This window comes from Coregonus clupeaformis, chromosome 14 (assembly GCF_020615455.1).
Source record: "Coregonus clupeaformis isolate EN_2021a chromosome 14, ASM2061545v1, whole genome shotgun sequence".
Taxonomy (NCBI): domain Eukaryota; kingdom Metazoa; phylum Chordata; class Actinopteri; order Salmoniformes; family Salmonidae; genus Coregonus; species Coregonus clupeaformis.
In genome coordinates this window covers 30,937,542-30,963,156 of record NC_059205.1, presented here as the reverse complement: position 1 = coordinate 30,963,156, position 25,615 = coordinate 30,937,542, and the positions used below count along the sequence as shown (strand labels likewise).

General features: G+C 43.1%; 2 protein-coding genes across 7 annotated transcripts in view; both read right to left on the bottom strand.

The window, feature by feature from the left end:
* Nucleotides 1-1,185: 1,185 nt before the first annotated feature.
* On the bottom strand, nucleotides 1,186-4,472 carry LOC121581529 (RING finger protein 11). Its single transcript, XM_041897026.2, has 3 exons — nucleotides 3,833-4,472; nucleotides 2,998-3,167; nucleotides 1,186-2,705 (listed from the first exon to the last, which is right to left on the bottom strand). The coding sequence occupies exons 1-3, from the start codon at nucleotides 3,944-3,946 to the stop codon at nucleotides 2,534-2,536; spliced, it is 456 nt and encodes a 151-aa protein (XP_041752960.1). The 5' UTR covers nucleotides 3,947-4,472; the 3' UTR covers nucleotides 1,186-2,533.
* A 6,015-nt stretch (nucleotides 4,473-10,487) lies between these two features.
* The window catches only part of LOC121581022 (voltage-dependent R-type calcium channel subunit alpha-1E-like), a 92,154-nt gene continuing 77,026 nt past the window's right edge, over nucleotides 10,488-25,615 (bottom strand). For 3 of the 6 annotated variants that reach the window (XM_041896327.2, XM_041896324.2, XM_045224797.1), the window contains 13 exons: nucleotides 20,827-20,918; nucleotides 20,469-20,643; nucleotides 19,918-20,045; nucleotides 19,600-19,696; nucleotides 18,242-18,359; nucleotides 17,872-17,979; nucleotides 17,678-17,778; nucleotides 17,427-17,536; nucleotides 16,778-16,874; nucleotides 13,847-13,957; nucleotides 13,214-13,322; nucleotides 12,704-12,873; nucleotides 10,488-12,498 (listed from right to left, as the gene is read on the bottom strand). In XM_041896327.2, coding sequence (XP_041752261.2) covers nucleotides 11,947-12,498; nucleotides 12,704-12,873; nucleotides 13,214-13,322; nucleotides 13,847-13,957; nucleotides 16,778-16,874; nucleotides 17,427-17,536; nucleotides 17,678-17,778; nucleotides 17,872-17,979; nucleotides 18,242-18,359; nucleotides 19,600-19,696; nucleotides 19,918-20,045; nucleotides 20,469-20,643; nucleotides 20,827-20,918 — 1,968 coding nt within the window. In that variant the 3' untranslated portion in view covers nucleotides 10,488-11,946. The remainder of the gene's footprint in view (nucleotides 12,499-12,703; nucleotides 12,874-13,213; nucleotides 13,323-13,846; nucleotides 13,958-16,777; nucleotides 16,875-17,426; nucleotides 17,537-17,677; nucleotides 17,779-17,871; nucleotides 17,980-18,241; nucleotides 18,360-19,599; nucleotides 19,697-19,917; nucleotides 20,046-20,468; nucleotides 20,644-20,826; nucleotides 20,919-25,615) is intronic. The other 3 variants (XM_041896325.2, XM_041896328.2, XM_041896329.2) reach the window with 2 other exon arrangements.

The window sequence follows — 25,615 nt, the reverse complement described above, 5'->3', positions numbered from 1 at the left end:
ACTTTGTCATTATGGGGTATTGTGTGTAGATTGATGAGAGATTTTTTTTATTTAATCCATTTTAGAATAAGGCTGTAACATAACAAGATTTGGAAAAAGTCAAGAGGTCTGAATACTTTCCGAATGCACTGTAGATTTTCTCCCTCTTGCACTCTATTGCAGATGTATAGTCAAACCAGTGTAAACTCTACTGGCCAAGACATTTATCTCCTACAAACACAATGATAAACAATAAATATAAAGGTAGGAGATATACAAACATCCAGTGGTGTAAAGTACTACTTAAGTCATTTTTTGGGGTATCTGTACTTTACTTTACTATTTATATTGTTGACTACTTTTACTTCACTACATTCCTAAAGAAAATAATGTACTTTTTACTCCATTCATTTTCTCTGACACCCAAAAGTACTTGTTACATTTTGAAAATGGTCCGACGCACGCACTTATCAAGAGAACATCCCTGGTCATCCCTACTGCCTCTGATCTGGCGGACTCAATAAGGACAAATGCTTCATTTGTAAATGATGTCTGAGTGTTGGAGTGTGCCCTTGGCTCTCCGTAAATTATAAAAACAAGAAAAGGGTGCCGTCTGGTTTGCTTAATATAAGGGATTTGAAATTATTTATACTTTTACTTTTACTTTTGATACTGAAGTATATTTGTGCAATTACATTTACTTTTGGTACTTAAGTATATTTAAAACCAACTACTTTTTGACTTTTACTCAAGTAGTATTTTACTGGGTGACTTTCACTTTTACTTGAGTCATTTTATATTAAGGTATCTTTACTTTTACTCAAGTATGACAATTGGGTACTTTTTCCACCACTGCAAACATCAATACAGAAAATGGTATCATTATAATATAAACAAAACCTTTAACGGAAATAATTCACCGCAGCAGCAGCTACTTCGCTACAAACATATATAAAAAAGCGACAAACAAAAAAGGAAATCATAGTGTCTGTAAAACCAGCCAGAACATATTTTTGCGCAATGATCTTTTGACTGTGGGAGAAGACTGAAAATACAGGTAAGTAAGCTAAGTACTTAAGGGAAGAAATTCCCCTATTCATAATGTATCCCCTTCACTCAGTCACTTTCACACAAAAACCCACACTAGGATCAAGACCAGCTAAACAAAGCAGAGACTCACACTACTGAATCACACAATCATGAATATATATTCAGCTATTGAGCTTTACTTTAATGTGAGAAGTGACCAATGGTAGCATTGATACCATTATCAATATCAATCATAACTTCTGTGCTGCGAAAATAATAAATAATATTGAAAAGTGCAAGGTTATAGGTATATATATATAATGCTTCCGTTATTGTCCTATAAGTAAAGTGCAAATCTCGGGATCAGATTAATGTGTGTGCAAGCATTCCTAACTTTTAGACTGATCCTCCAGCACATGCACAAATGAGCCCTTTACATTGGCTGACAGCTATGTTAATCCTGTTAAAAGTGAAACATATTAACCTTACACAGGGTGACTGACATACAGCTCATCCACTTATTTAGGCCATTTGGAGTGGCAGTGGAGCTTTTTAAAATGGTACATCTGAATGACAAAACAAAAGCTAATGTATGTAGTAGTACATGTATTTCTCCATTAAACATAGTCTAGTAAAGGATGGACTTTGGGTGATTTCTGCACTGTGTATGTGCATACTAGTTATTTTGTTGTAATCCTAAAGAAGACTATGCTCTGTAACTTATTTTATTTTGCAACTGTAACACTAAAACAGGGTAAACTTTAGTCCATAGAGAGATTCCTATTTTTACGCCACCATGCCGGCTTTCCTGTGGCTTTTTTACCCTTCCTAAGCCATATTCAGAGTGCAGGATTTGGAGACTTTAGAAGACAGATGAGTCATGTTATCGTGTTGCCAGCTGTGTCTTTTAAAGGAATCTGATAGGATACCTCCTGGTGGCCAAATTCACACTACAGAGAATTATCCAATCCCATTCCCTGCTACTAATCATGGTGAACAATTGGCTGGGATGGGATACTACTGAGACCTGCTCAAGTGGAAATGCAGTGAGCCATCACTACGGTAAAAGCCCCCTCACCATCCTTCCCACCATAACATCACCAACCCAGGCCTACTGTATTCAACAGCTGGCTCAGGAACCCAGTCCACCACAGACACACAAACACATTTTGCATGCATGTCCTCCTATGTAGACAGTTGTCTAATGTTTGCCTTCCTTCAGTCAGACCATGACTGTTCAGTTCAGAGCCAGTTCCAGGTGATGGGTCCAAGTCTTTTCATTGTTAATCACTAGTGTTCGCATAGTCTCTCTCTCTATGTCATCACCGACCAAGACACCTTGCTGCTTTTTATCCCAAAGGTAAAAGCGGAGGGGAGGAGGTCAGCGTGTGTGTATGTATTTGTTGGGGCTGGTGGAGGTGGCACTGTAAGAAGTCAGTGATGGTTGTAGAATGTGTGTTTGTGTGTGTTTGTAGGGGTGCAGCAAGGCGGAGCTCGTCAGAAAGGGGTAGGATTGTCTTAGGGGTCAGTTGGTCTCGTAGGTGGAAAGCAGGGCAGCATCCACAGGCTCCATGCAGGAGGGACAGGTGAAGGACCTCATCAGCCAGTCATCTATACAGTCCATGTGGTAAATGTGCATACAGGGCAGGAAGCGGATGGGGTCCCCGTACACAAAGTCCATCATACATATCACACACCTATAAAATGGGTTTTATATCATTATGAACAGTGGTTTTGATTAGAGTCTGTGGTATATTTTTCCTGAGCACATTACCTGACCAGGAAAAACTGGGCACTAGTTATGTTAAACACACAGTTACATGTTACAACTAGGGCCAGAGTTTTACCTGGTCAGGTCACATGATCAGTGATCTTTATCAATAAAATCAGAGAATAAAAACAGTGGTAAACTAATTATATCAATATATAATATCCAATAATAAAAACAGTGGTAAGCTAATATAAAAACAGTGGTATGCAGATGCTCACTCTCTGATTTTTTTCTCGGAGCCGTCCCGTCCTCCGTCATAGACGCCACGGGGGAGGTGCTGGATGAGGCCGATTCGCTGGGCGATACGGACCTGCTCCTCCTCAGTCAGCTGGGTGGCCAGGCGGGCCTGGCTGGGGGTGGGGTGGTACACTGGCATATGGGCCTGCTCCTGGAGAAAAGACACACACATACAGAGTCAATACACAGGCCAACTCAACTGGACTGATCGCACAACCCAGTGTTTTACCAATCACTGTAAGGGTGAGGTGGGATGGGCCCCCCGCCTAGCTCGGCTTCACCCCGCCTATAAGAGTTTGGCTTGGCTTAAATTGGTTTCAATTGATAATGTTGATGCAGAAAGACTGCCACCCCCCTCCCCCCACAACAAAATACATTAATAAATGTTTTAAAGGAACTCAGTCCAGCTTTAAACTAACTCTTTAAAGTTAGTGATTGAAAAATGTATGCCCTCACTAACTGTAAATCGCTCTGGATAAGAGTGTCTGCTAAATGACTAAAATGTAAATATAAATGTAATAGTACAATGCAAAATGTGCTATTTTGAAATTGGGTAGTGCATCATCAATTCCTCTTGTCATGTTAGTCATTGCATACCTCTAGAAGAGTACAAAAGAAAATACATTAGCTAGCTAGCTAAATAATCTGGGAAAATTTGACCAGATTCCCTAAAGATTTTCAATGCATTTGACCCCTACCCTGGGTCTTGCATGATTCTGTCAATTATCATAGCCCTACTTCACACCAGTAACTAGCTAACATTAGCAAGCTAAATAACTCATAAAACTATCTAGCTAAGTTCCTATAAAGTCTGACCTGATAAGGCGGAGGTGGCTCCAAATCCGCGTCTGCGTCCCCATAACTTCCTCTGTCAGACTCGTGAAGCAAAGATATATCGTCCGACGTCGGCGATTTGAGACAATTGCCCATGTCCTCTTCTCAGCCCCTCGTTGTTTAGCTAGCTAAAGTAGCTAGCTTGTAAACTTGCTATTGTTCGTTTACAACTAAATGTATTCTCCCCTCGTTACAGAAGTAACGTTATTACACATTAACTACTGTTTAACAACCCATTAAATATATAATTTGTATGTTCATACGAATACTATCTCGAGCCCCAGCAGCTGTCCAAGCTATTCAACATCATCAGACCATCATAGTCAAAACAAAGAGTTAGATAGTAACAGTTGCAAGTTACTTCTGTTAGCTATATTTGGCTAACTAGCTAGCTAGCTAACGTTAGCGACATTTTATTCCTAAATGAATATCACTCATTCCTCGGCCTACGATTTGAAATGTAAAACGTTCGCTTGAATAGCAACTACCATAACAACATCAAGCGATAGAGAATGAATATTTTGCACAAATATCGACCACTGACTTCGCGAATAAATCAGCAATTAACTGTCTGCCCATCATTATTATCAGAGATACTGGACATAATGACAAGATGCTTGTGTCTCCGCCCTAACAATGGCGGGATGTCAAGCTCCCGCCTATTCCTCTCTGGATTGGTGGATACATCTCGTTATTTGAATGTCTTTTTAAATATTCGATGAGAGGTGTTGACGTCAACCGCCTGTATTCAATGGAGAATGAGATTCCATGCTAGCCTCATGAATATGCATAGACAGTCTTGATTACCAACAATGACGAGATCACCTACAGGGAGGAGGTGAGGACTCTGGGAGTGTGGTGCCAGGAAAGTACCCCCTAACTCAACAAAACAAAGGAGATGATCGTGGACTTCAGGAAACAGCAGAGGGTGCACCCCCCTATCCACATCGACGGGACCGCAGTGGAGAAGGTGGAAAGCTTCAAGTTCCTTGGCGTACACAAACTGAAATGGTCCACCCACGCAGACAGTGTGGTGAAGAAGGCGCAACAGAGCCTCTTCAACCTCAGGAGGCTTAGAAATGTGGCTTATCACCTAAAACCCTCACAAACTTTTACAGATGCACAATTGAGAGCATCCTGTCAGGCTGTATCACCGCCTGGTACGGCAATTGCACCGCCCACAACCGCAGGGCTCTCCAGAGGGTGGTGCGGTCTGCCGAACGCATTACTGGGCGAAAACTACCCGCCCTCCAAGACACATACAGCACCTGATGTCACAGGAAGGCCAAAAAGATAATCAAGGACATCAACCACCCTAGCCACTGCCTGTTCACCCCGCTATCATCCAGAAGGCGAGGTCAGTACAGGTGCATCAAAACTGGGACCGAGAGACTGAAAAACAGCTTCTATCTCAAGGCCATCAGACTGTTAAATAGCCTTCACTAGCACATTAGAGGCTGCTGCCTATATATACAGTGGGGGAAAAAAGTATTTAGTCAGCCACCAATTGTGCAAGTTCTCCCACTTAAAAAGATGAGGCCTGTAATTTTCATCATAGGTACACATCAACTATGACAGACAAATTGAGAAAAAAATATCCAGAAGATCACATTGTAGGATTTTTTATGAATTTATTTGCAAATTATGGTGGAAAATAAGTATTTGGTCTCCTACAAACAAGCAAGATTTCTGGCTCTCACAGACCTGTAACTTCTTCTTTAAGAGGCTCCTCTGTCCTCCACTCATTACCTGTATTAATGGCACCTGTTTGAACAACAGCTTCTATCTCAAGGCCATCAGACTGTTAAACAGCCATCACTAGTACATTAGAGGCTGCTACTGCCTATTGAAATCACTGGCCACTTTAAGAAATGGAACACTAGTCACTTTAATAATGTTTACATATCTTGCACTACTCATCTCATATGTATATACTGCATTCTATTCTATAATATTCTTCTGTATCTTAGTCCATGCCGCTCTGTCATTGCTTGTCCATATATGTATATATTCTTAAATCCCATTCCTTACTTTTTTTGTGTGTATTGGGTATATGTTGTGAAATTGTTAGATATTACAACACTGTCGGAGCTAGAAGCACAAGCACGTGTATGTGACAAATAACATTTGATTTGATTTCAACAGGGACAATTTGATGTAAAGTGTTTTTTCTCAGTTACCAGGATGTCACGTTCATCACACTTATATCAGTATGCTCATAACAACCTAAGCATTACGAAACTTCTATTACATCAAATAAGCCTCAGGTATCAAAATAGCAATTCATTTTTATCTTTACTAAATTCCACAATCTCTCAAAAACTCCTCACTTGCTTCTAATTCTAATAGTTCGCCTAATTTCAGTTTATGTGACAAAACAAGCAAGTATAGTGTAGAGAATCATTGTAAAATCTAAACCGCTGTGAAATGTATTTTCCATAACCAAAAATATTGTATTTTCAGCTGTTTGAAGCTGGTGTACAAAAACCGAAAGTAAAAGACGCAAAAACTAAACTTAAGAAAGGAAGCATATAAATAACACACATAGAACAGATCTACCACTTCAAAGACTTGCTTTCAATGAGAATGACAGATCTATAGCTCACAATTCTATGTGAATTTGGTGGGTTGCCCAAAAAGTTACATATTGCAGCTTTAATTATCTAGTTAAAGGGCAATTCCACCACTTTTCAACCTCATTTTCATTATCTTCAGCACAATACCAATGTCTAGGCATATGTGAAAACGCTGCATTTGTACGTTTTGGCAGAAATAAATATAAAGTTAAAAAGTTCTACCCGATGACATCATCAAAGTGATATTCAAATATGGTGAAGTGGGGAGCAAGAAAATGCCCTCCCTCTGGCTAGAAACATTTGAAAATAATGTACTTTTTTTGTACATTTAATCCTACCCTGTGATGTCATAGACAAGCATTTTGTAAGACCTTTCTTCTTATCTATTTTCTTGTTGCTGTAATTTACCCCCTGTTTCAATCTTGTCTCATCGCTGCAACTCCCCAATGGGCTCGGAAGGCGAAGGTTGAGTCATGCGTCCTCCGAAACATGACCTGCCAAACCGTGCTTCTTAACACCCGCCAGCTTAACCCGAAAGCCAGCCACACGAGGAAACACTGTTCAACTGACGACCGAGGTCAGCCTGCAGTCGCCCAGCCCCCCACAAGGAGTCGCTAGAGCGCAATGTGCCAAGTAAAGCCCCCTCCCGGTCAAACCCTCCCCTAACCCGGACAGCGCTGGGCCAATTGTGCGCCGCCCTATGGGACTCCCGATCATAACCGGTTGTGACACAGCCTGGGAACTAACCCAGGTCTGTAGTGACGCCTCTATCACTGCGATGCAGTGCCTTAGACCGCTGCATCACTCGGGAGGCCCTCTTCTTATCTTTTTTAACCACAGATCATAGAAATGTGATGTTTTCACATCTGTAGACACTGGTTTGGTGGTGGAATTGCGCTTTAACATGGACAGATTTTGGACAGAGTAAACCCTCTCTCTCTTCTCTTCCTCTCTGATTTATTCTCATTTTCAACCTGAGGACATCTCGGTGTCCATTGGATATGACTTAAAGGATTTAGTGTTGTTGTGCTTTGTCAGAAGGGGAGTGAGAGTTAGAGGACCAAAGACCAAACTTTGTTTAGAAACAGTGAGAGGAGTATGCTTTTGCACTTTCATTGCATAGTTGCATTGCAACATCAAGAGGAGAAGAAAGTGGTGGCTGGCAATTAGTGCATTATTCCAGGGGTTATGGTTTGGTTGCTATGATATTGATGTGATATTATGAATGATATGCAATTAGGTCTTCAACAAAGGTCACAATTATTGATCTCATCTCATAATTCATGTAGGGTGAATTCAGATAGAGTGGAACATCATATAAACTGGGACAGTTTAATCCTGACGCTTTTATTTCTTGGTCTGACAAGAGAAAATCATAACTATTGTTACTAAGCACTTGCAGAGAAACCACATGATCAAAATCACATCACTTAATTGGTGTGACATCATAGAGAGGGGCAGAGCAAGCTTCAAACAGGAAGCTCACCCCGCGAAGCACACAGTATGATCAGTGACATAGCCTTTTTTCCTGCTTTGATGTTGAGGTTATAAAACTGTCATTATAATGCACTGTGCCAAATTGTGATGTAAATGTATATAAAATATACTGGTTCATGAAAAGGTACTGAACAAGGGCCTCCTGAGTGGCACAGTGGTCTAAGGCACTGCATCACAGTGCTAGAGGAGTCACTACAGACCTGGGATCGATAACGGGCTGTGTCACAACCGGCCGTGATCGGGAGTCCCAGTACAACTGGCCCAGTGTCGTCTGGGTTAGCTACTACTTGTGGCGGGCCGGGCACCTGCAGGCTGACCTTGGTTGCCAGTTGAACTGTGTTTCCTCTGACACATTGTTGCGGCTGGCTTCTGGGTTAAGCGGGTGGGTGTTAAGAAGTGTGGTTCGGTGATGTGATTTCGTTTCGGAGGATGCATGACTTGACCTTCACCTCCTGAGCCCATTGGGGAGTTGCAGCGATGAGACAACATTGAAATTGGGTTAAAAAATACATCAATATACTGAACAGAAATATAAACGCAACATTTAAAGTGTTGGTTTCTTGAGCTGAAATAAAAGTTCCCAGAATTTTCCATAAGCACAAAAAGCTTATTTCTGTCAAATTTGGAGCACTAATTTGTTTACATCCCTGGTAGTGAATATTTATCCTTTGCCAAGATAATACATCCACCTGACAGGTGTGGCATATCAAGAAGCGGATTAAACAGCATGATCATTACACAGGTGCACCTTGTGGTGGGGACAACAAAAGGCCATTCTAAAATGTGCAGTTTTGTCACACAACACAATGCCACAGATGTCTCAAGTTTTGAGGGAGCGTGCAATTGGCATGCTGACTGCAAGAATGTCCACCAGAGCTATTGCCAGAGAATTGAATGCTAATTTCTCTACCATTTGGCAATGTCCAACTGGCCTCACAACCGCAGACCACTTCTAACCACGTCAGCCCAGGACCTCCACATCCGGCTTCTTCATCTGTGGGATCTTCTGAGGCCAGCCACCTCGAAACTGAGGAGTATTTCTGTCTGTAATAAATATATTTTGTGGGGAAAAACTCATTCTGATTGTCTGGGCCTGGCTCCCAAGTGGGTGGGCCTATGCTCAGTCATGTGAAATCCATAGATCAGTGCCTAATGTATTAATTTCAATTGACTGATTTCCTTAAATGAACTGTAGCTCAGTAAAATAGTTGAAATGGTTGCATGTTGCGTTTATATCTTTGTTCAGTATACATAAAAAGTTTACATTTTGTACTTCAGTAATTTCTTGTTGGTGTCCCGCTTTACCAACCATAGCTAGATAAAGTAGGACAACATGGAGTAGCTAAAGTGAGACAGTCTTATAGGCTCTTATAGGTCCAGTTTACATTAGGGACCCCCTGTACTTAGGTTAGGCAGGGCTATGGTTATTGTAGTACCATATCCGGTTAATTTTTTTCTTGTAGTACTGTTATTAGTACTGTTATTTGAGTGAATTCAGAACAAGTAGGACACTTTTTGAATTTCCGTCTTCTGTTACCTCTTCAGACATCTATCCAAAATAATAGCCCAACACATGACATATTTCTGAAATCCTCAGATGTTTCCTAATCACACAACATTGAATTGAATTGTCACTGGGGTAAAATTAGGACTATAATAATGGTGTCCCATTTTATCTAACCTGCCGTCCCAGTCTACCAAATGCGAACTGAAAATATGGTTTTGACTCAGTGTACACAAATGGGTGTGTCATACCTCCTGTGAATATGATATCAATATTTTTTTTGTGTGTGTGATTAGGAAACATCTTGATTTCATAAATGTATCATGTGTTGGGCTAATATGTTGGATACATGTTGTGATGTCACGAGAGGCTGTGTCCTGGAGGGACGTTACATCCCCCTGAGGTGGCTGCAAACCCAGACAGCTATGGCTCCATCTGCTGGTATGGTCGGGAACTCCACCCCTCTATGGCCAATCTTCCCACGCAGCTGAAACAAATGAGGAGCTGATGAGCTGAAGGTTTGGGAAGGGAAGAGACACAGTCTCCAACCTGGGCTCTCTGGAGGACAAGAGTGCTGCACGTCCACTTCCATGAGGAATATAAGGATTTGGAGATACTTACCTTTGGGAAATACTCACCTTTGGATATATGCACCTGTGGAAATACGGGAGAGACATTTGGAAGGACTTTTTTGCTGGGTTGGCCACTAGCTGCAACGTGGACTACAGTAAGGCTGGGGAAAAGTTATCTGAGCGAGTGAGAATTATGATTTTGGATGTGGAAGAGACATCCCTGAACTGTTAACCCTTAAAGAGCCACAAGAGAACAGAATTTTGTTATATTTTCGTTAATTTCCCAAGACCTATAATAAAATCCTTGTTTTGTTTGAACCTTGTCTCCTTGCACTACTTGAGCAATCCCGCTGAAAGCTGTGTAGCCTCTCGTGACGTCACAGATGGTGGAGAATACAGGCACGCTCAAGCGTTAATAGTGCATGTCAGAGGAGGATACCGAAGGTTTGATCACCCAGTTTTCCAAGTTGGCCGTAGGCTCCCAGGTGTGTGGAAAACATATTTCTACATGTGTCGTCTGTAATGGTTCATACAGTATTGACATAAAGAATAAAGGAAGAAGATATACAGTTGCAGTGAGTTCTTTGACACATACTGATGACGTTGTAAGCTAATGTAGAAGAGGAGAATATGGACTGCTACATTTATGAACAACAAAACACTCAAGTTCATGATTGTTTCTGTGCCAGTTTTTGATTCTGGAAGATGACAAGGAATTAATCAGTCAAATGGTAAAATATTGTAACAACTGAAGAAAAACAGGTACAGTACAGTACATTGACAAGATGAAAGTTGGTCCAAGACAGGCACATGGTCTGCTGGTTTTCCTAGTGACTTAATAAAGGTTAATTGATGGATTGAAGCCATGTTCTGTGTATAGTTCTAGTCATTTGGTTCTCTAGAGTCCAGTTCATAACAAAGCACTCTCTTTCAAATCACACTGGATATTTTGACATTCCTTTTCTGAAAAATAATGTTTCACATTTCATAACATTGTTGGTTGCTTTCCATTGTCCTGCAAGTTGGTAAAAAATAAAAATAAATCATACAGATTCCCAATAGAAGAGTGTGCCATTCACTTTTCTGTTTGTACAAAGTGGATAACTCTCCTATTGATCATTGTTTTATTCCTTTTACATTTTACAACAGGAATTACATAGTTTACGTATGAATAGGTTATTACTAAAGAAGTGTGTTCCCTTTGTAGACAGTAAATGGATAGGAAATCTAATGGTGGAGGGTGCAAAAGGTAAAAAACGAACTAATCTCTACTACATTTCAAAACACATTGCTTTGATCAATTATTGTTTGGGTGTATTTTTTTACAGACATGATTACATTTTATTAACTTAATACATTGACAGTTAACCTTCTCTATGGCCATGTATCCTACTCAGACAATCAAGTGGTATTGGTGGCATTACAATTGTATGACAAAAATCACATGTATTTACAAAAACCATGGCTTTCAAAGATATTGTTTCTCCTTATTTTGCACATATTCACACACCCCACATACACTGTTAAGAGAAACACTGAATCAATGTCAGAAAAACACCTTCAGAAATGACAATACCTATTGACACATAATTCTATCCTTTCAATTTATTTAATCTATTTTCTGTACATCCAAGGCTAATTGAGGTTTATTATTACTCGCTTTCTTTTGATAGTCAGAATAGAATTGAACCACAGTCAAATATTTGTGGGTAGATATTTATTGTACATCTTCTGTGTGACTTTCAAAGGGATCCCACTTGCAGGAAGTGAAAAACAATGTTCTTAATTTTTGTTCTCCCCTCACATTTTATCAAACATACTGCAATCACACAGGTATGCAGTAGTAATGCAAGAGAGCGACAAATGTCCCTTTTTCTTTTATATTGTAGCACATCTTTTACTCTAGCACCTTCCTCACCTCTCATCCACAACCACTTCCTCCTCCTCCTAGCAGTGGTCGTCCTCCTCTGTGTCGCTGAGTGGCTCACAGCCTGCAACAGAGACGGTCTGAGCCAGGCGTTTCCGGAAGTGTCCATTGGGGATCTGCCAACCGCTCCTGGAGCCCCTTCGGGCCGAGCTGAAGCTAGAGCTGGAGGTGGAGCTGACCGTGTTAGCGCGTCCCAGGCTAGTGGCCACCGCCGCCTCGAAGGTCAGTGTCTCCATGAACCCGGAGGGGTCAGGACTGTGCTCGTCCTCCTGCAGGGCAAGGTAGGGCTCCGACGGGTAGCGACGCGGGGTGGAGCACTGCTGGTGGTGGTGGCGATGACCTCTTGCCCCGGTCTGTCCCTCTCCCCCTGCCTCCTCTCTGGAGGCCTCCCCCCGCCTCTGGGTCTCTGGGCTGCCCCTGTCGTCATCATCGTCCCCAGAGGGAGGGTGCGTGCGACACACCAGAGGGGAGTAGGAGATGTGGGGATGGGAGCGAGTTGGGGTCTGGGACAGGGGGCGGCGGCTAGGGGTACTAGATTCAGAGGTGGGGATGGGGCTGTCGGAGCTGTTGCCCTGGACACAGGAGTCGAAACACATTTAATAAAGATGTCTGACTGCCTTTAAAAAAAAGTGTCTATTGTGTATCCAATGTGGGTATGTGTTTGTGGTCTACTTTGTCTAAACCAGAGTTTACACCAGTGGTGTATGGCTCTTTAATGTGTGCCCTTGGTAAGGCATCCAGTGTGTGTGTGTGCGTGTGTGTGTGTCCGTGGCCTACCTGTTTGTCCAGAGGGTGTGTGCGCTCTCGGCTAGGGGAGCATGAGGGCTGCAGACTCCTCTCCTCAGAGTTACAGCGGGATGTGTCTGGAGAGAGGAGGTGGCGGCGCTCTTTGGACCTCCCGTGCTCCTTCTCCGTGTCCAACTGCCTCTTCCTGTCTGACCGGGACACTGGAGGAGGACGAGGAAGACCATGGCAAGGAGCACAGAGAGAGGAGAGAGGAGAGAGGAGGGGAGGGGGGGACAGCAAGATAAATAGATATAGATTTTTTAAAAACACTGTAGATCATTAAATAGTATGTTGACATTGATGCACTTAGGATAAAAGAAAAGGAAAAGCGGCACTTGTATACAGGATAAAGACCTAAGAAAGGAAAGGGAAAATGCAGGGAAGAAAACTTGACATATTAACACATGCATAGAATAACCACACAGTAACATCCCTCATCATGCCAGTGGGAGAGATGAGAGGAGAGGTCACATGAGTGGAAATTGGAGAGTGGAGACTGACCGGCAGACTTGTAGCTCTTGTGGCGTGGTCTGTACAGTCTATCAGGACTCTTCTTCTCCTCAGCCACAGTGGACGAGGAACGCTTCATAGAGCCACTGGCCATCTCCATCTGCACACACACACACACAAACACGCACGTGCATACACACGCACATGCACACAGAGGGGGAGACAACCAAATACCCACAAATACCATAAAATAGGATGTGTTACTTTCGAAGAAATCCATCCATCTGTCGATCCATGCAGCATTCTCTTTTTTAAATTCATATCCATGCTCACTATTCCAGGCAATTAACAGGTCAACTAGGATGCTTGAACCTCATCATTTTACTCTTCAACTCATTGTTCAGCGCAAGACAGAGACAAAACATACCAGTAACCCAGGATCAATCAAACACCATTCTGAACCGCTAGCATTCCTTTGAAACATCCATGTTGATTATCCCTCTCCAGACAACCCAGCAGCAAATGGAAGACACATAAAACCCCTTTTTCTCTCCAAACGGCACAACCAGTGTAGCCTGGTCCTCGTCCTCTGTCAAACAGACATGCATGTCACACTCTGGGGCCCCCTTGCTGCCCAGGGCCCTTCTGGCCCCTGGAGGAGTCAGTGTGGTCAGAGGGCAGTACCTGTGGCTCTACAGCCAGACGGGGCATGGAGGAGGCCCGTACACCCAGCCCCTTGCCAAACGGGAGCTCCAGTGGGTAAGGAATCAACCCACTGCACTCCCCTGCACTCACCTATATGAGACCAGAGACAGAGAGAGGGGCAAGGGGAGAGATAGAGTACAGTACAGATCAGGCTGGACAATTCAATACTGGGACTAACTGCCTTTTGGGGTTCCAGCGAAGGAGGGTTTCAGCCAATGTTACATCGTAATCATTTGCGAGTGCCTTTCTTCAACCAATCAGAAGCCATTCCAGCCAAAGAGCCACAGATTAACAACCAATGACAACAAGGAGTCTGACCCCAGTAGGATTGGGCAAAACAGGAGTAGGAGAAAGAGTCAGAGGGCGTAAGGAGACGGCGACATAAGCACATTGCTACAACAATAAATGAGAAGAGAGAGGCCAGAACAACTATTGGGCTGTTGTTACACACACACTAATGCAAGTTCAGATCTGGATGCACCAAACATACTGAGCCGGACAAGTTCACCTGCCTTAAAGCCAGTCATGTTACTCCCCAGTGAAAATATACATAGAAGAAGGCAAACACTAACAGATATCAAGAGTCAAAGTCGTGACATTCCTATAGGGCAAAAAGTACACTGCTGACCAGTTCAACCAAACAGCATAGAAATAGTACAATGAGCAGTGAGAATGCCTACATCTCCTTTCAAACCTCCACTAACCGGACTACAACTTGGCAAGGACAGAAACACCTAGAAACATCAATGCCGTGCTCTGCGATGCACTACTAGTTTCTTCATTCAACCATTACTAGGGCCAGTTGTTTTTTTCTGAATTTTTTTATTTGACCGGTATTTCCAGCATTACCCACTAGGTTTGCTGCAGGTAGAAAATCCTAGGAAATCTTCTTTAATGGACACAAGTTGTCAATCAATCAATGTCTGGTTGTGTGTGAGTGCTTGGTGGGGGGGATCGCCTAAGCCAGGGGAGGCGTAGCTCTTTGAATCTTAATTAAATGCCTTTTATTTGGCAGGGAATACTATTTGTATATCAGTGATTCTACACCTCACCTTGCTCAAGCTGATCCTCTCCAACGGACTCAGAAGTGTAGCTAGAAATTGGTAAATTAGGTGCTGTTTAAGGGGTGAGTCAATTAAACCAAACATGGGAGTGTTTTGTAGCAAATTCGTGGGGTAGCCCCTACCAGGACTCGAACCCGGGTCCAGCAACTGTCAAGCCAACACCTTAACCAGAATTATGCATTTCTTGCAGTGAAATTATACAACTGTTAATTTTGTCTCAGGAACACGAGCGGATAATTCTTTTTTCTTTCAGCATCTCTTGAGAAAAGACAAATGTGCCTGTAACGTTTCATCTTTGACAAGCAGACAGTATTTCAACCACATAAAATATGCACCCAAGATAAACTGAAGTCTTATCAGAAAGGTGTTTCGTTGTTTTCTCAGCTTTTCATTTCCTTAAAACCGGTCAAACTGATGACATTTGGACATTTTGCACAGGACCAATCTTTCCACCGTTTTGGAGTTATTGCGTTTTCTCCCCGGTCCCTAAACGAAACAGACAACATTACCGGTGTTAACTAGATCACCAATGCATTCATTCTATTGATGTAAGACATTCTGGTGAGCACTACTTTATTTAGTATTCTGGGGTGACAAGTTATGACAGAAGAGAAGCTGCATGTATCAAACTATAGTTGACAAACAAATGTCCTACCAAATGTCGTAAATTATAATATGGCCAATGTCGGAAATTATAAGCAGAAACTTGTCTAAATTACGGGTGAAAGTAGCCAGTAGTAAATTATAGTAAATTAATTAGAATTTAGTAGGCAAAATTATTATTGAATTATTATGGTGAATTGAACTGCACAGGTAGCCTACTTTTTGAAGTGATTTGTTTGACAATCAGATGAAAATATCAGCACACAATACGCATGATATGTTAAACTGAGCATGCGCAGACCGCTAAAAAAAACAGTTAACAGGATAAGATGTTTATTTGCCACAGTTCCATCTTAGATCAGCATATCCCAGGCATCTTATCCGGGTTTCTCATAACCGTGATATAAGCTTTTTCGGGTTATTGTAAACGGGATTGGATGTTTATATGTGTCAACTCAAGAACAGAATACTTGAGTATCCCGAATAATAACAGGGTATTGGTGTGCATGTAAACGTGGTAATGACTCTCCCCTTAAACTGCCTCTAGGGCTGCGTTTAGACAGGCAGCCCACTATTTGTAGAGCAGTGATTCTATACCTAACTTTGCTCAAGTCGATCCTCTCCAACGGACTCGGAAGTTGTAGCTAAAAATGGCTGCATTTACACAGGCAGGCCAATTCAGATCTTTTTTTCACTAATTGGTCTTTTGACCAATCAGATCAGCTCTGAAAAAGATCTGATGTGATTGGTCAAAAAGATCAAAATTGTGCTGCCTGTGTAAACGCAGCCTAATTAACCAATTTTTTGCTACAACTTCCGAGTCCATTGGAGAGGATCAGCTTGAGCAAAGTGAGGTGTAGAATCACTGATCTACAAATAGTATTCCCTGCAAAATAATAGGAAAAAACCCACAAAAACAAATGGCCCTAACCATTACTACTAGATGTGTCATTGATTCATTGTTATCTATGTGTGGGTTGGTATTAAGCTTTACCGCAGGAGGTTAGGCTTTCATTGTGCAGTATTTTATATTTTGCCCATAGCTACTGTATCATTGTGATTTGACTTTTTCCTTTCGGTTCCTAGCAAAGGGCCTTATAGAGCTATCATTGTATGCTTACTAAATGATATAAAGCATCCTTTGTTGGTGTAGTATGTGTTGGTGTCCGTGCTAGTTTAGTGTGATGTACAGTACTCCTGTGATGAGTTTCTACAGTATGTAGTCCTTGGTACTTGTCCTTACCCTGGAGTGTTGGCTGCTGATGTCCTGGTCAGTCATGGGCTGCATGGTGAACAGGTCCTGGGAGAGAGGACTCAATGCCACCAGGCCTCCTCTGGTCCTACAGAGGGAGGCAAGCCACACAGGAAATAATGTCAAACACAAATACTTTCTAAAGGCACAACATACACACACACACAGTCTTGTACAACTAACCTTGTGGGGACACACAATTAAGTCCCATTCAAAATCCTATTTTCTCTAACCCTAACCTTAACCCTAACCCTAACCTTAACCTGAAAACCTAACCTTAACCCTTAACCCTAAAACTAACCCTAGCTCCTAACCCTAATTCTAACCTTAACCCTAAACCCCCTAGAAATAGCATTTGACCTTGTGGGGACTAACAAAATATCCCCAGTTGGTCAAATTTTTGTTCATTTACTATTCTTGTGGGGACTTCTGGGCCCAGATTCACAAAACCTTCTTAAGAAGAAATGTATTCTTAATTGCCATGTTTTCCCTTAACTATAGACTTGAGAAGAAAGTTAAGCAAAGTTGCTATTCCTCAAAAAGGTTATTGGAAATTTTCTTGCGCTATTTCTTGTGTTTCTCCTTAAGCAAAAAGTTAAGAAGAAATTAGATTCTTGAAAAAAAAGTTGGATTGACTCACAGGGCGGAGCCGGCACTGAGGGGCATGCAGGGCAGGGGCTGGGCATTGTACAGAATGTCTTCAGAGAGGGTCGAGGCATCCAGCCTTTGGAACGGCATCAGGCTGGCCTTCTGTAGAGGAGACCACACCAAGCAATGTATCACTACAGGCACTGGGTTGTGTCAACAGATCAGATGCCATGATAATCTTATACAAAAGAGGGGTGAGGTTTATACAGTATATATGATGTTTATATCGTGTGCATATCTGACCTGTGCTTCCAGTTGTGCTCTCAGCTTCTTGGCTTTATTCTGTTTGAAGTAGTCCATGATCATCATGGAGGCATATATCTTACCTACTGTCATGTCGGAATCTGTAAGACACAAACACAGTTAGATTGCTAGTCGTTGAGTGACTGACTGCCTCCCAGCTCTACCTCTTCAAATCTCTCTAGTGTGGGTCTGACCTTTGTTGATGGGCACCAGTACATCCAGAGTCTTCTGGGGGAGGTACGGCCATATCACACTGATTTCCTTCTGTAGCTCAGTGTCCAGAGCTACTCGGTCCTCCCCACCTGGAGCGGAATAAAATAGATCTTTATTCATCCATTATACACAGGCAGTGGAAATTGTTGATTTTGCTTAATTTCTTGATTCAACTACTCAACCAATCATCAAGCCATTTATAAGTTGAATCAGGTGTGTTACCAGTAATGGGCTGGACCAAAAGCCTACATGTCCTAGGATGTGTGGATCTCCAGGCTCAATATGGAAGACCAAGTCTAAACAGGATAAACGCATGCAGATGCAGTGATGCATGGTGGTTTCAAACTCAACTCATTCCCTGACCTCGTGCGATCTTGATCTCCAGAGCGGTGCGGATGAGAGACATCAAGGTGGAGGTGAAGTGGACTGACATGTCCTCATCCACTGGCATGTTCATCAACACCAGCCTCTGTGGAGAGAGGGGGAGGGAGGGAGGGAGGAAGGATGAGAGGGAGGGATGGAGGAAGGAAGGAAGAGAGGGAGGGAGGGAGGGAGGGGAGGAAGGGAGGGAGGGAGGGAGGGAGGGAGGGAGGGAGGAAGGAAGGAAGGAAGGAAGGAAGGAAGGAAGGAAGGAAGGAAGGGAGGGAGGGAGGAGGGAGGAAGGAAGGAAGGAAGGAAGGAAGGAAGGAAGGAAGGAAGGAAGGAAGGAAGGAAGGAAGGAAGGAAGGAAGGAAGGAAGGAAGGAAGGAAGGAAGGAAGGAAGGAAGGAGGAGGGAGGGAGGGAAGGAAGGAAGGAAGGAAGGAAGGAAGGAAGGAAGGAAGGAAGGAAGGAAGGAAGGAAGGAAGGAAGGAAGGAAGGGAGGGAGGGAGGGAGGGAGGGAGGGAGGGAGGGAGGGAGGGAGGGAGGGAGGGAGGGAGGGAGGGAGGGAAGGAAGGAAGGAAGGAAGAGAGGGAGGGAGGAAGGAAGGAAGGAAGGAAGGAAGGAAGGAAGGAAGGAAGGAAGGAAGGAGGGAGGGAGGGAAGGAAGGAAGGAAGAGAGGGAGGGAGGGAGGGAGGAAGGAAGGAAGGAAGGAAGGAAGGAAGGAAGGAAGGAAAGAAGGAAGGAAGGAAGGAAGGAAGGAAGGAAGGAAGGAAGGAAGGAAGGAAGGAGGGAGGGAGGGAGGGAGGGAAGGAAGGAAGGAAGGAAGAAAGGAAGGAAGGAAGGAAGGAAGGAAGGAAGGAAGGAAGGAAGGAAGGAAGGAAGGAAGGAAGGAAGGAAGGAGGGAGGGAGGGAGGGAGGGAGGGAGGGAGGGAGGGAGGGAGGGAAGGAAGGAAGGAAGAGAGGGAGGGAGGAAGGAAGGAAGGAAGGAAGGAAGGAGGGAGGGAGGGAGGGAGGGAGGGAGGGAGGGAGGGAGGGAGGGAAGGAAGGAAGGAAGAGAGGGAGGGAGGGAGGAAGGAAGGAAGGAAGGAAGGAAGGAAGGAAGGAAGGAAGGAAGGAAGGAAGGAAGGAAGGAAGGAAGGAAGGAAGGAAGGAAGGAAGGAAGGAAGGAAGGAAGGAAGGAAGGAAGGAAGGAAGGAAGGAAGGAAGGAAGGAAGGAAGGAAGGAAGGAAGGAAGGAGGGAGAGAGGGAGGGAGGGAGGGAGGGAGGATTCAACTTGCTTTACTGTAAAACAACTTAAATATTTCTCTATCCTAAATTAAAAATAAGAAAATAACTGTTTCTCCCATACCTTGTAGGCCATACCTCTGGGGCATTTCTTCCCCAGACCAAGGGGTGGAGACATATGGGTCAACATCTCATACATGGCAGTGTAGTGTATACGCCCACTACCGAGGAAACAGAGAAGATGAGGAAGGAGAGAGAGAGAGTTGAAGAGAAAAGGTAAAGGTAAAGGCATTCATTACGAGTTTGTGTAAGTTTGAAACAGAATAGGTTGGCAAATCTTGCACAGGAATTAAGGCAGTTTAGGCCTATTTCGCTTTTAGTGAATCAATACACTGCCCTCTGCTGGGCAAAGTTGAGACATGGTGGGGTTCTTTTCTCTCACCATGCTGCACGGTCGTACTCTCCCCAGACACGGACAAACTCATCCAGGTGATGAGGTCCCAGGATGGAAGAGTCTCTGGTCAGGTACTCAAAGTTATCCATGATCACAGCCACAAACAGATTCAGCATCTACAGAGTCACACAAGAGGAGAGGACGTGTGAAGGACAGCATGTGTGTATGTACAAATATACAGTCTGCAGTATGTGCTATACTGATGTGCACATATGCATGCATACAATAAAAATAACTGCTTTTGTGAATGAGAATGAGAAAGATGGACAGAGAGAGAGTGCTGACAGAGTGGAGATAAGGAGAGAAAGTGTATTTGTGTAGCACAATAAAAAAAGTACTTTTGTGTATCAGTAAGATGGACAGAGAGAGCGGGAGTGAGAGAGCGGGAGTGAGAGAGAGAGAGAGAGAGAGAGAGAGAGAGAGAGAGAGAGAGAGAGAGAGAGAGAGAGAGAGAGAGAGAGGGAGAGTGAGAGAGGAGAGAAGAGCACTGACAAATAGTGGAGGTAAGGAGAAAATGTGTATTTCTGCAGCGTCCTCACCAGGAAGGAGCTGAAGAAGATGAAGGAGACAAAGTAGCAATAGGCGAAGTCAGTACCACAGCCTCCCTCGTGGTCAGGGGACATGGTCATGGGTGCCATGGAGGAGTCTGGCTCACACTCCTGCCCCCCCAGACACGATAGCATGATCTCCTGCCATGACTCCCCGGTCGCACTCCTGTCAATCAATGAGTCAATCAATGAGTCAATTAATGAATCAATCAAGCAAGCAATGATTTGATCAACCAATTAGTCTATTAAACATTAACCAATATATTAATTCATCATCAGTCAGCATAATCATCTACTTATAGTTTTGAATATCTCAGTTCAGCTTGCGAGTCCTTCTCAATGCGCCCACCTGAAGAGAAGCATCAGTGCACCGGAGAAGGTCTTGAAGTTGTTGTGCTGGTTTATGTGGTTTTCATCGTTCAGTTTGATGTTTCCAAACACCTTATGTGGATCAGGTGAGAAAAAAACATGAAGCCATTATACAACATCCCTTTGAGCAAGGTTCCCCAACTGGCGGCCCCCCAAGTTTTCTGAGCAAAAAATTAAAAAACATATTGTTTTTTGTTGGACACAAAAGACTGTAAAAACACTAACATATCAGCTCCAAGTGATTTTAATTTTGGAAATCTGTTCCAAAGTATTCCGACGCATAATAGAGAGATATAAGTGATCATATACAAATGTTTGAAACGATCAGGGGCGCAACTTTGGTTTTAGAAGTGGGGGGGACATACAATACCGTTCAAAAGTTTGGGGTCACTTAGAAATGTCCTTGTTTTCGAAAGAAAATCAATTTTTTTGTACATTAAAATAACATCAAATTGATCAGAAATACAGTGTATACATTGTTAATGTTGTCAATGGCTATTGTAGCTGGAAACGGCTGATTTTTTATGGAATATCTACATAGACGTACAGAGGCCCATTATCAGCAACCATCAGTCCTGTGTTCCAATGGCACGTTGTGATTGCTAATCCAAGTTTATCATTTTAAAAGGCTAATTGATCATTAGAAAACCCTTTTGCAATTATGTTAGCACAGCTGAAAACTGTTGTGCTGATTAAAGAAGCAATAAAACTGGCCTTCTTGAGACTAGTTGAGTATCTGGAGCATCAGCAATTGTGGGTTCGATTACAGGCTCAAAATGGCCAGAAACAAATAACTTTCTTCTGAAACTCGTCAGTCTATTCTTGTTCTGAGAAATGAAGGCTATTCAATCCGAGAAATAGCCTTCATTTCTCAGAACAAGAATAGACTGACGAGTTTCAGAAGAAAGTTATTTGTTTCTGGCCATTTTGAGCCTGTAATCAAACCCACAATTGCTGATGCTCCAGATACTCAACTAGTCTCAAGAAGGCCAGTTTTATTGCTTCTTTAATCAGCACAACAGTTTTCAGCTGTGCTAACATAATTGCAAAAGGGTTTTCTAATGATCAATTAGCCTTTTAAAATGATAAACTTGGATTAGCAAACACAACGTGCCATTGGAACACAGGACTGATGGTTGCTGATAATGGGCCTCTGTACGCCTATGTAGATATTCCATTATAAATCAGCCGTTTCCAGCTACAATAGCCATTTACAACATTAACAATGTCTACACTGTATTTCAAATCAAATCAAATCAAATCAAATTTTATTTGCCACATGCGCCGAATACAACAGGTGTAGACATTACAGTGAAATGCTTACTTACAAGCCCTTAACCAACAATGCAGTTTTTTAAAGATTTTTTAAATAAATAAATGAAAAAACTAAAGAGCAGCAGTTAAATAAAATAACAGTAGGGAGGCTATATACAGGGGGGTACCGGTACAGAGTCAATGTGCGGGGGCACCGGCTAGTCGAGGTAATATGTACATGTGGGTAGAGTTAAAGTGACTATGCATAAATAATAGACAGTAGCAGCAGCGTAAAAGAGGGGGGTGGGGGTGGGGGGGCAGTGCAAATAGTCCGGGTAGCAATGATTAGCTGTTCAGGAGTCTTACGGCTTGGGGGTAGAAGCTGTTGAGAAGCCTTTTGGACCTAGACTTGGCGCTCCGGTACCGCTTGCCGTGCGGTAGCAGAGAGAACAGTCTATGACTAGGGTGGCTGGAGTCTTTGACAATTTTGAGGGCCTTCCTCTGACACCGCCTGATATTTATTATTTTATTTTACCTTTATTTAACTAGGCAAGTCAGTTATGAACAAATTCTTATTTACAATGACGGCCTACACCGGCCAAACCCGGACGACGCTGGGCCAATTGTGCGCCACCCTATGGGACTCCCAATCACGGCCGGTTGTGATACAGCCTGGAATCGAACCAGCGGGTCTGTAGTGACGCCTCAAGCACTGAGATGCAGTGCCTTAGACCGCTGCCCCACTCGGGAGGCCAAGTATAGAGGTCCTGGATGGCAGGAAGCTTGGCCCCAGTGATGTACTGGGCCGTACGCACTATCCTCTGTAGTGCCTCCATGTAAGGCAAAAATTAGGAGATATCTAAATCAATGGAAGACGGAATTAAAATTATGGATCTATAAATGAAAGGAGAAGGATAGGCTACAACGACCAAGAACAACAGGTAGGATGCTACTTTATATTCTAAATGGAGTTGGTTGTAAATGTGTAGGACTCACGCTATATTATTAGTCTACTATAGCACGAGTCGGATTGGTTGCGGTCTCTCGTCTCTCCCTCCCTCCTCCCTGTTCCCCATGTCACTCGCTCACACTCACAGTAGCCCACACACAGAGACAGACACAGCCCCTGCTAAATCCTCTCCTTCACGCTTTATCAGCTTTCGGTTAATAAAGCAGCTTAAAAAAAGTAACTTTTCTGCTGCTTCCCCCACTCTGATTGGACCGGGGCTGGATCCGACCAGGTCTATACAGAATGGGTCTAGTTGTCCACGGGTCCGATCGGAACGGGTCTGATATTTCTGATCAATTTGATGTTATTTTAAAGGACAAAAAAAATGCTTTTCTTTCGAAAACAAGGACATTTCTAATTGACTCCAAACATTTGAACGGTAGTGTATATATATATATATATACAGTGGGGAAAAATAGTATTTAGTCAGCCACCAATTGTGCAAGTTCTCCCACTTAAAAAGATGAGAGAGGCCTGTAATTTTCATCATAGGTACACGTCAACTATGACAGACAAATTGATTATTTTTTTCCAGAAAATCACATTGTAGGATTTTTAATGAATTTATTTGCAAATTATGGTGGAAAATAAGTATTTGGTCACCTACAAACAAGAAAGATTTCTGGCTCTCACAGACCTGTAACTTCTTCTTTAAGAGGCTCCTCTGTCCTCCACTCGTTACCTGTATTAATGGCACCTGTTTGAACTTGTTATCAGTATAAAAGACACCTGTCCACAACCTCAAACAGTCACACTCCAAACTCCACTATGGCCAAGACCAAAGAGCTATCAAAGGACACCAGAAACAAAATTGTAGACCTGCACCAGGCTGGGAAGACTGAATCTGCAATAGGTAAGCAGCTTGGTTTGAAGAAATCAACTGTGGGAGCAATTATTAGGAAATGGAAGACATACAAGACCACTGATAATCTCCCTCGATCTGGGGCTCCACGCAAGATCTCCTGTTTTTGTCGTGTGTCTGTAAATAGCCTGTAAATACCCTGGTTTTTTTTGTATTTTTCGTACATATTTTCCTATCAGACTTTTCATCCTTCTACAAAATATACTTTCCTGCAACCCGCCTCACTCAATGTGGAACGGATTCTATTATTGACTTACCTTTTATCTAGAATCTCCAGTTGAAACTAGCTAGCCAGCTAACTAGCTACTTGCTATTAGCCACAGTTGCTATTTCACCCAGAACATTGGATTTTCTGCCGGAATCACTGAATCACTGGACCTTTAACTCCGGATTCATCGCTACCAGCTAGCTGCAACAAAATGGACGTTGAGGTCTGGCTAATCATCCTGAGCTAGGCCCATCTCCCGGCTATCTACCTCTCTGTCAACCGGACGGGACCACCTAGTGTTGACACAGAGCCCAGCCGATCCTACACGACTGGTCTGCCGACGAAATCGTCTGATGAGGTAGATTTTACAACAGGCTTCCCGTTACGACGTCGACCACGAAGATTCCATCTGCTAGCCCCGGCCTGCTAGCACACGCTAGCCGTGCCCTCTTGCTCGCTAGTGCTTTAGCAGCCCCCGAACTACCTCCGAACTATCCTATTGCTGTTCACCGGACCTTATGTTAACTCAGCTATACAGCTGATGTCTGCTGGACTGTTCCTTTTTATGGTACTGCATCCTGTTTATGTTTAGCCTCAGCCCAAACTGTGTCATCATTACCAGCTGTTGTCTTAGCTCTCTCAAATTACACCTGTGATTGCTTTATGCCTCTCTCCCTTGTCAATATGGTTAGCTTATTGTTGTTTCGGTTATTTCTAATTGTACTATTTCACTGTAGATCCCCCAGCAAGGCTAAACCTGCCTTAGATAGCTCCTTTGTCCCACCCCCCATACACGCGGAGACCGACTCAATTGGTGCCTCCAGTGATATTATCTCTTTCATTGTTACCCAATGCTTAGGTTTACCTCCACTTTACTCATATCCTTCCATATCCTTGTCTGTACATAATGCCCTGAATCTTTTCTACAACGCCCGGAAATCTGCCCCCTTTATTCTATGTACCCAACGCACTAGAAGACCAGTTCTTAAAGCCTTTAGCCGTATCCTTATTCTAGTCCTCCTCTGTTCCTCTGGTGATGTAGAGGCTAACCCAGGCCCTGCAGCCCTCAGTATCACTCCTACTCCCAAAGGCGCTATCATTTGCTGACTTCTGTAATCGCAAAAGTCTTGGTTTCTTGCACGTAAATATCAGAAGTCTACTTCCTAAGTTTGAGTTATTCACTGCGTTAGCACACTCCGCCAACCCTGATGTTCTAGCAGTGTCTGAATCCTGGCTTAGGAAGGCCACCAAAAATTCTGAAATTTCCATCCCCAACTATAACATTTTCCGTCTAGATAGAACTGCCAAAGGGGGTGGAGTTGCAATCTACTGTAGAGATAGCCTGCAGAGCTCTATCATACTATCCAGGTCTGTGCCCAAACAGTTTGAGCTTCTACTTCTAAAAATCCACCTTTCCAGAAATAAGTATCTCACTG

Coding starts and splice junctions, on each gene's coding strand:
- LOC121581529 (XM_041897026.2), bottom strand. CDS start 3,946: ATGGGCAATTGTCTCAAATCGCCGACGTCGGACGATATATCTTTGCTT. Junction 3,168..3,832: donor AGCCACCTCCGCCTTATCAG/GTCAGACTTTAT, acceptor TCTTTTCTCCAG/GAGCAGGCCCATATGCCAGT. Junction 2,706..2,997: donor TCCGAGAAAAAAATCAGAGA/GTGAGCATCTGC, acceptor CCCATTTTATAG/GTGTGTGATATGTATGATGG.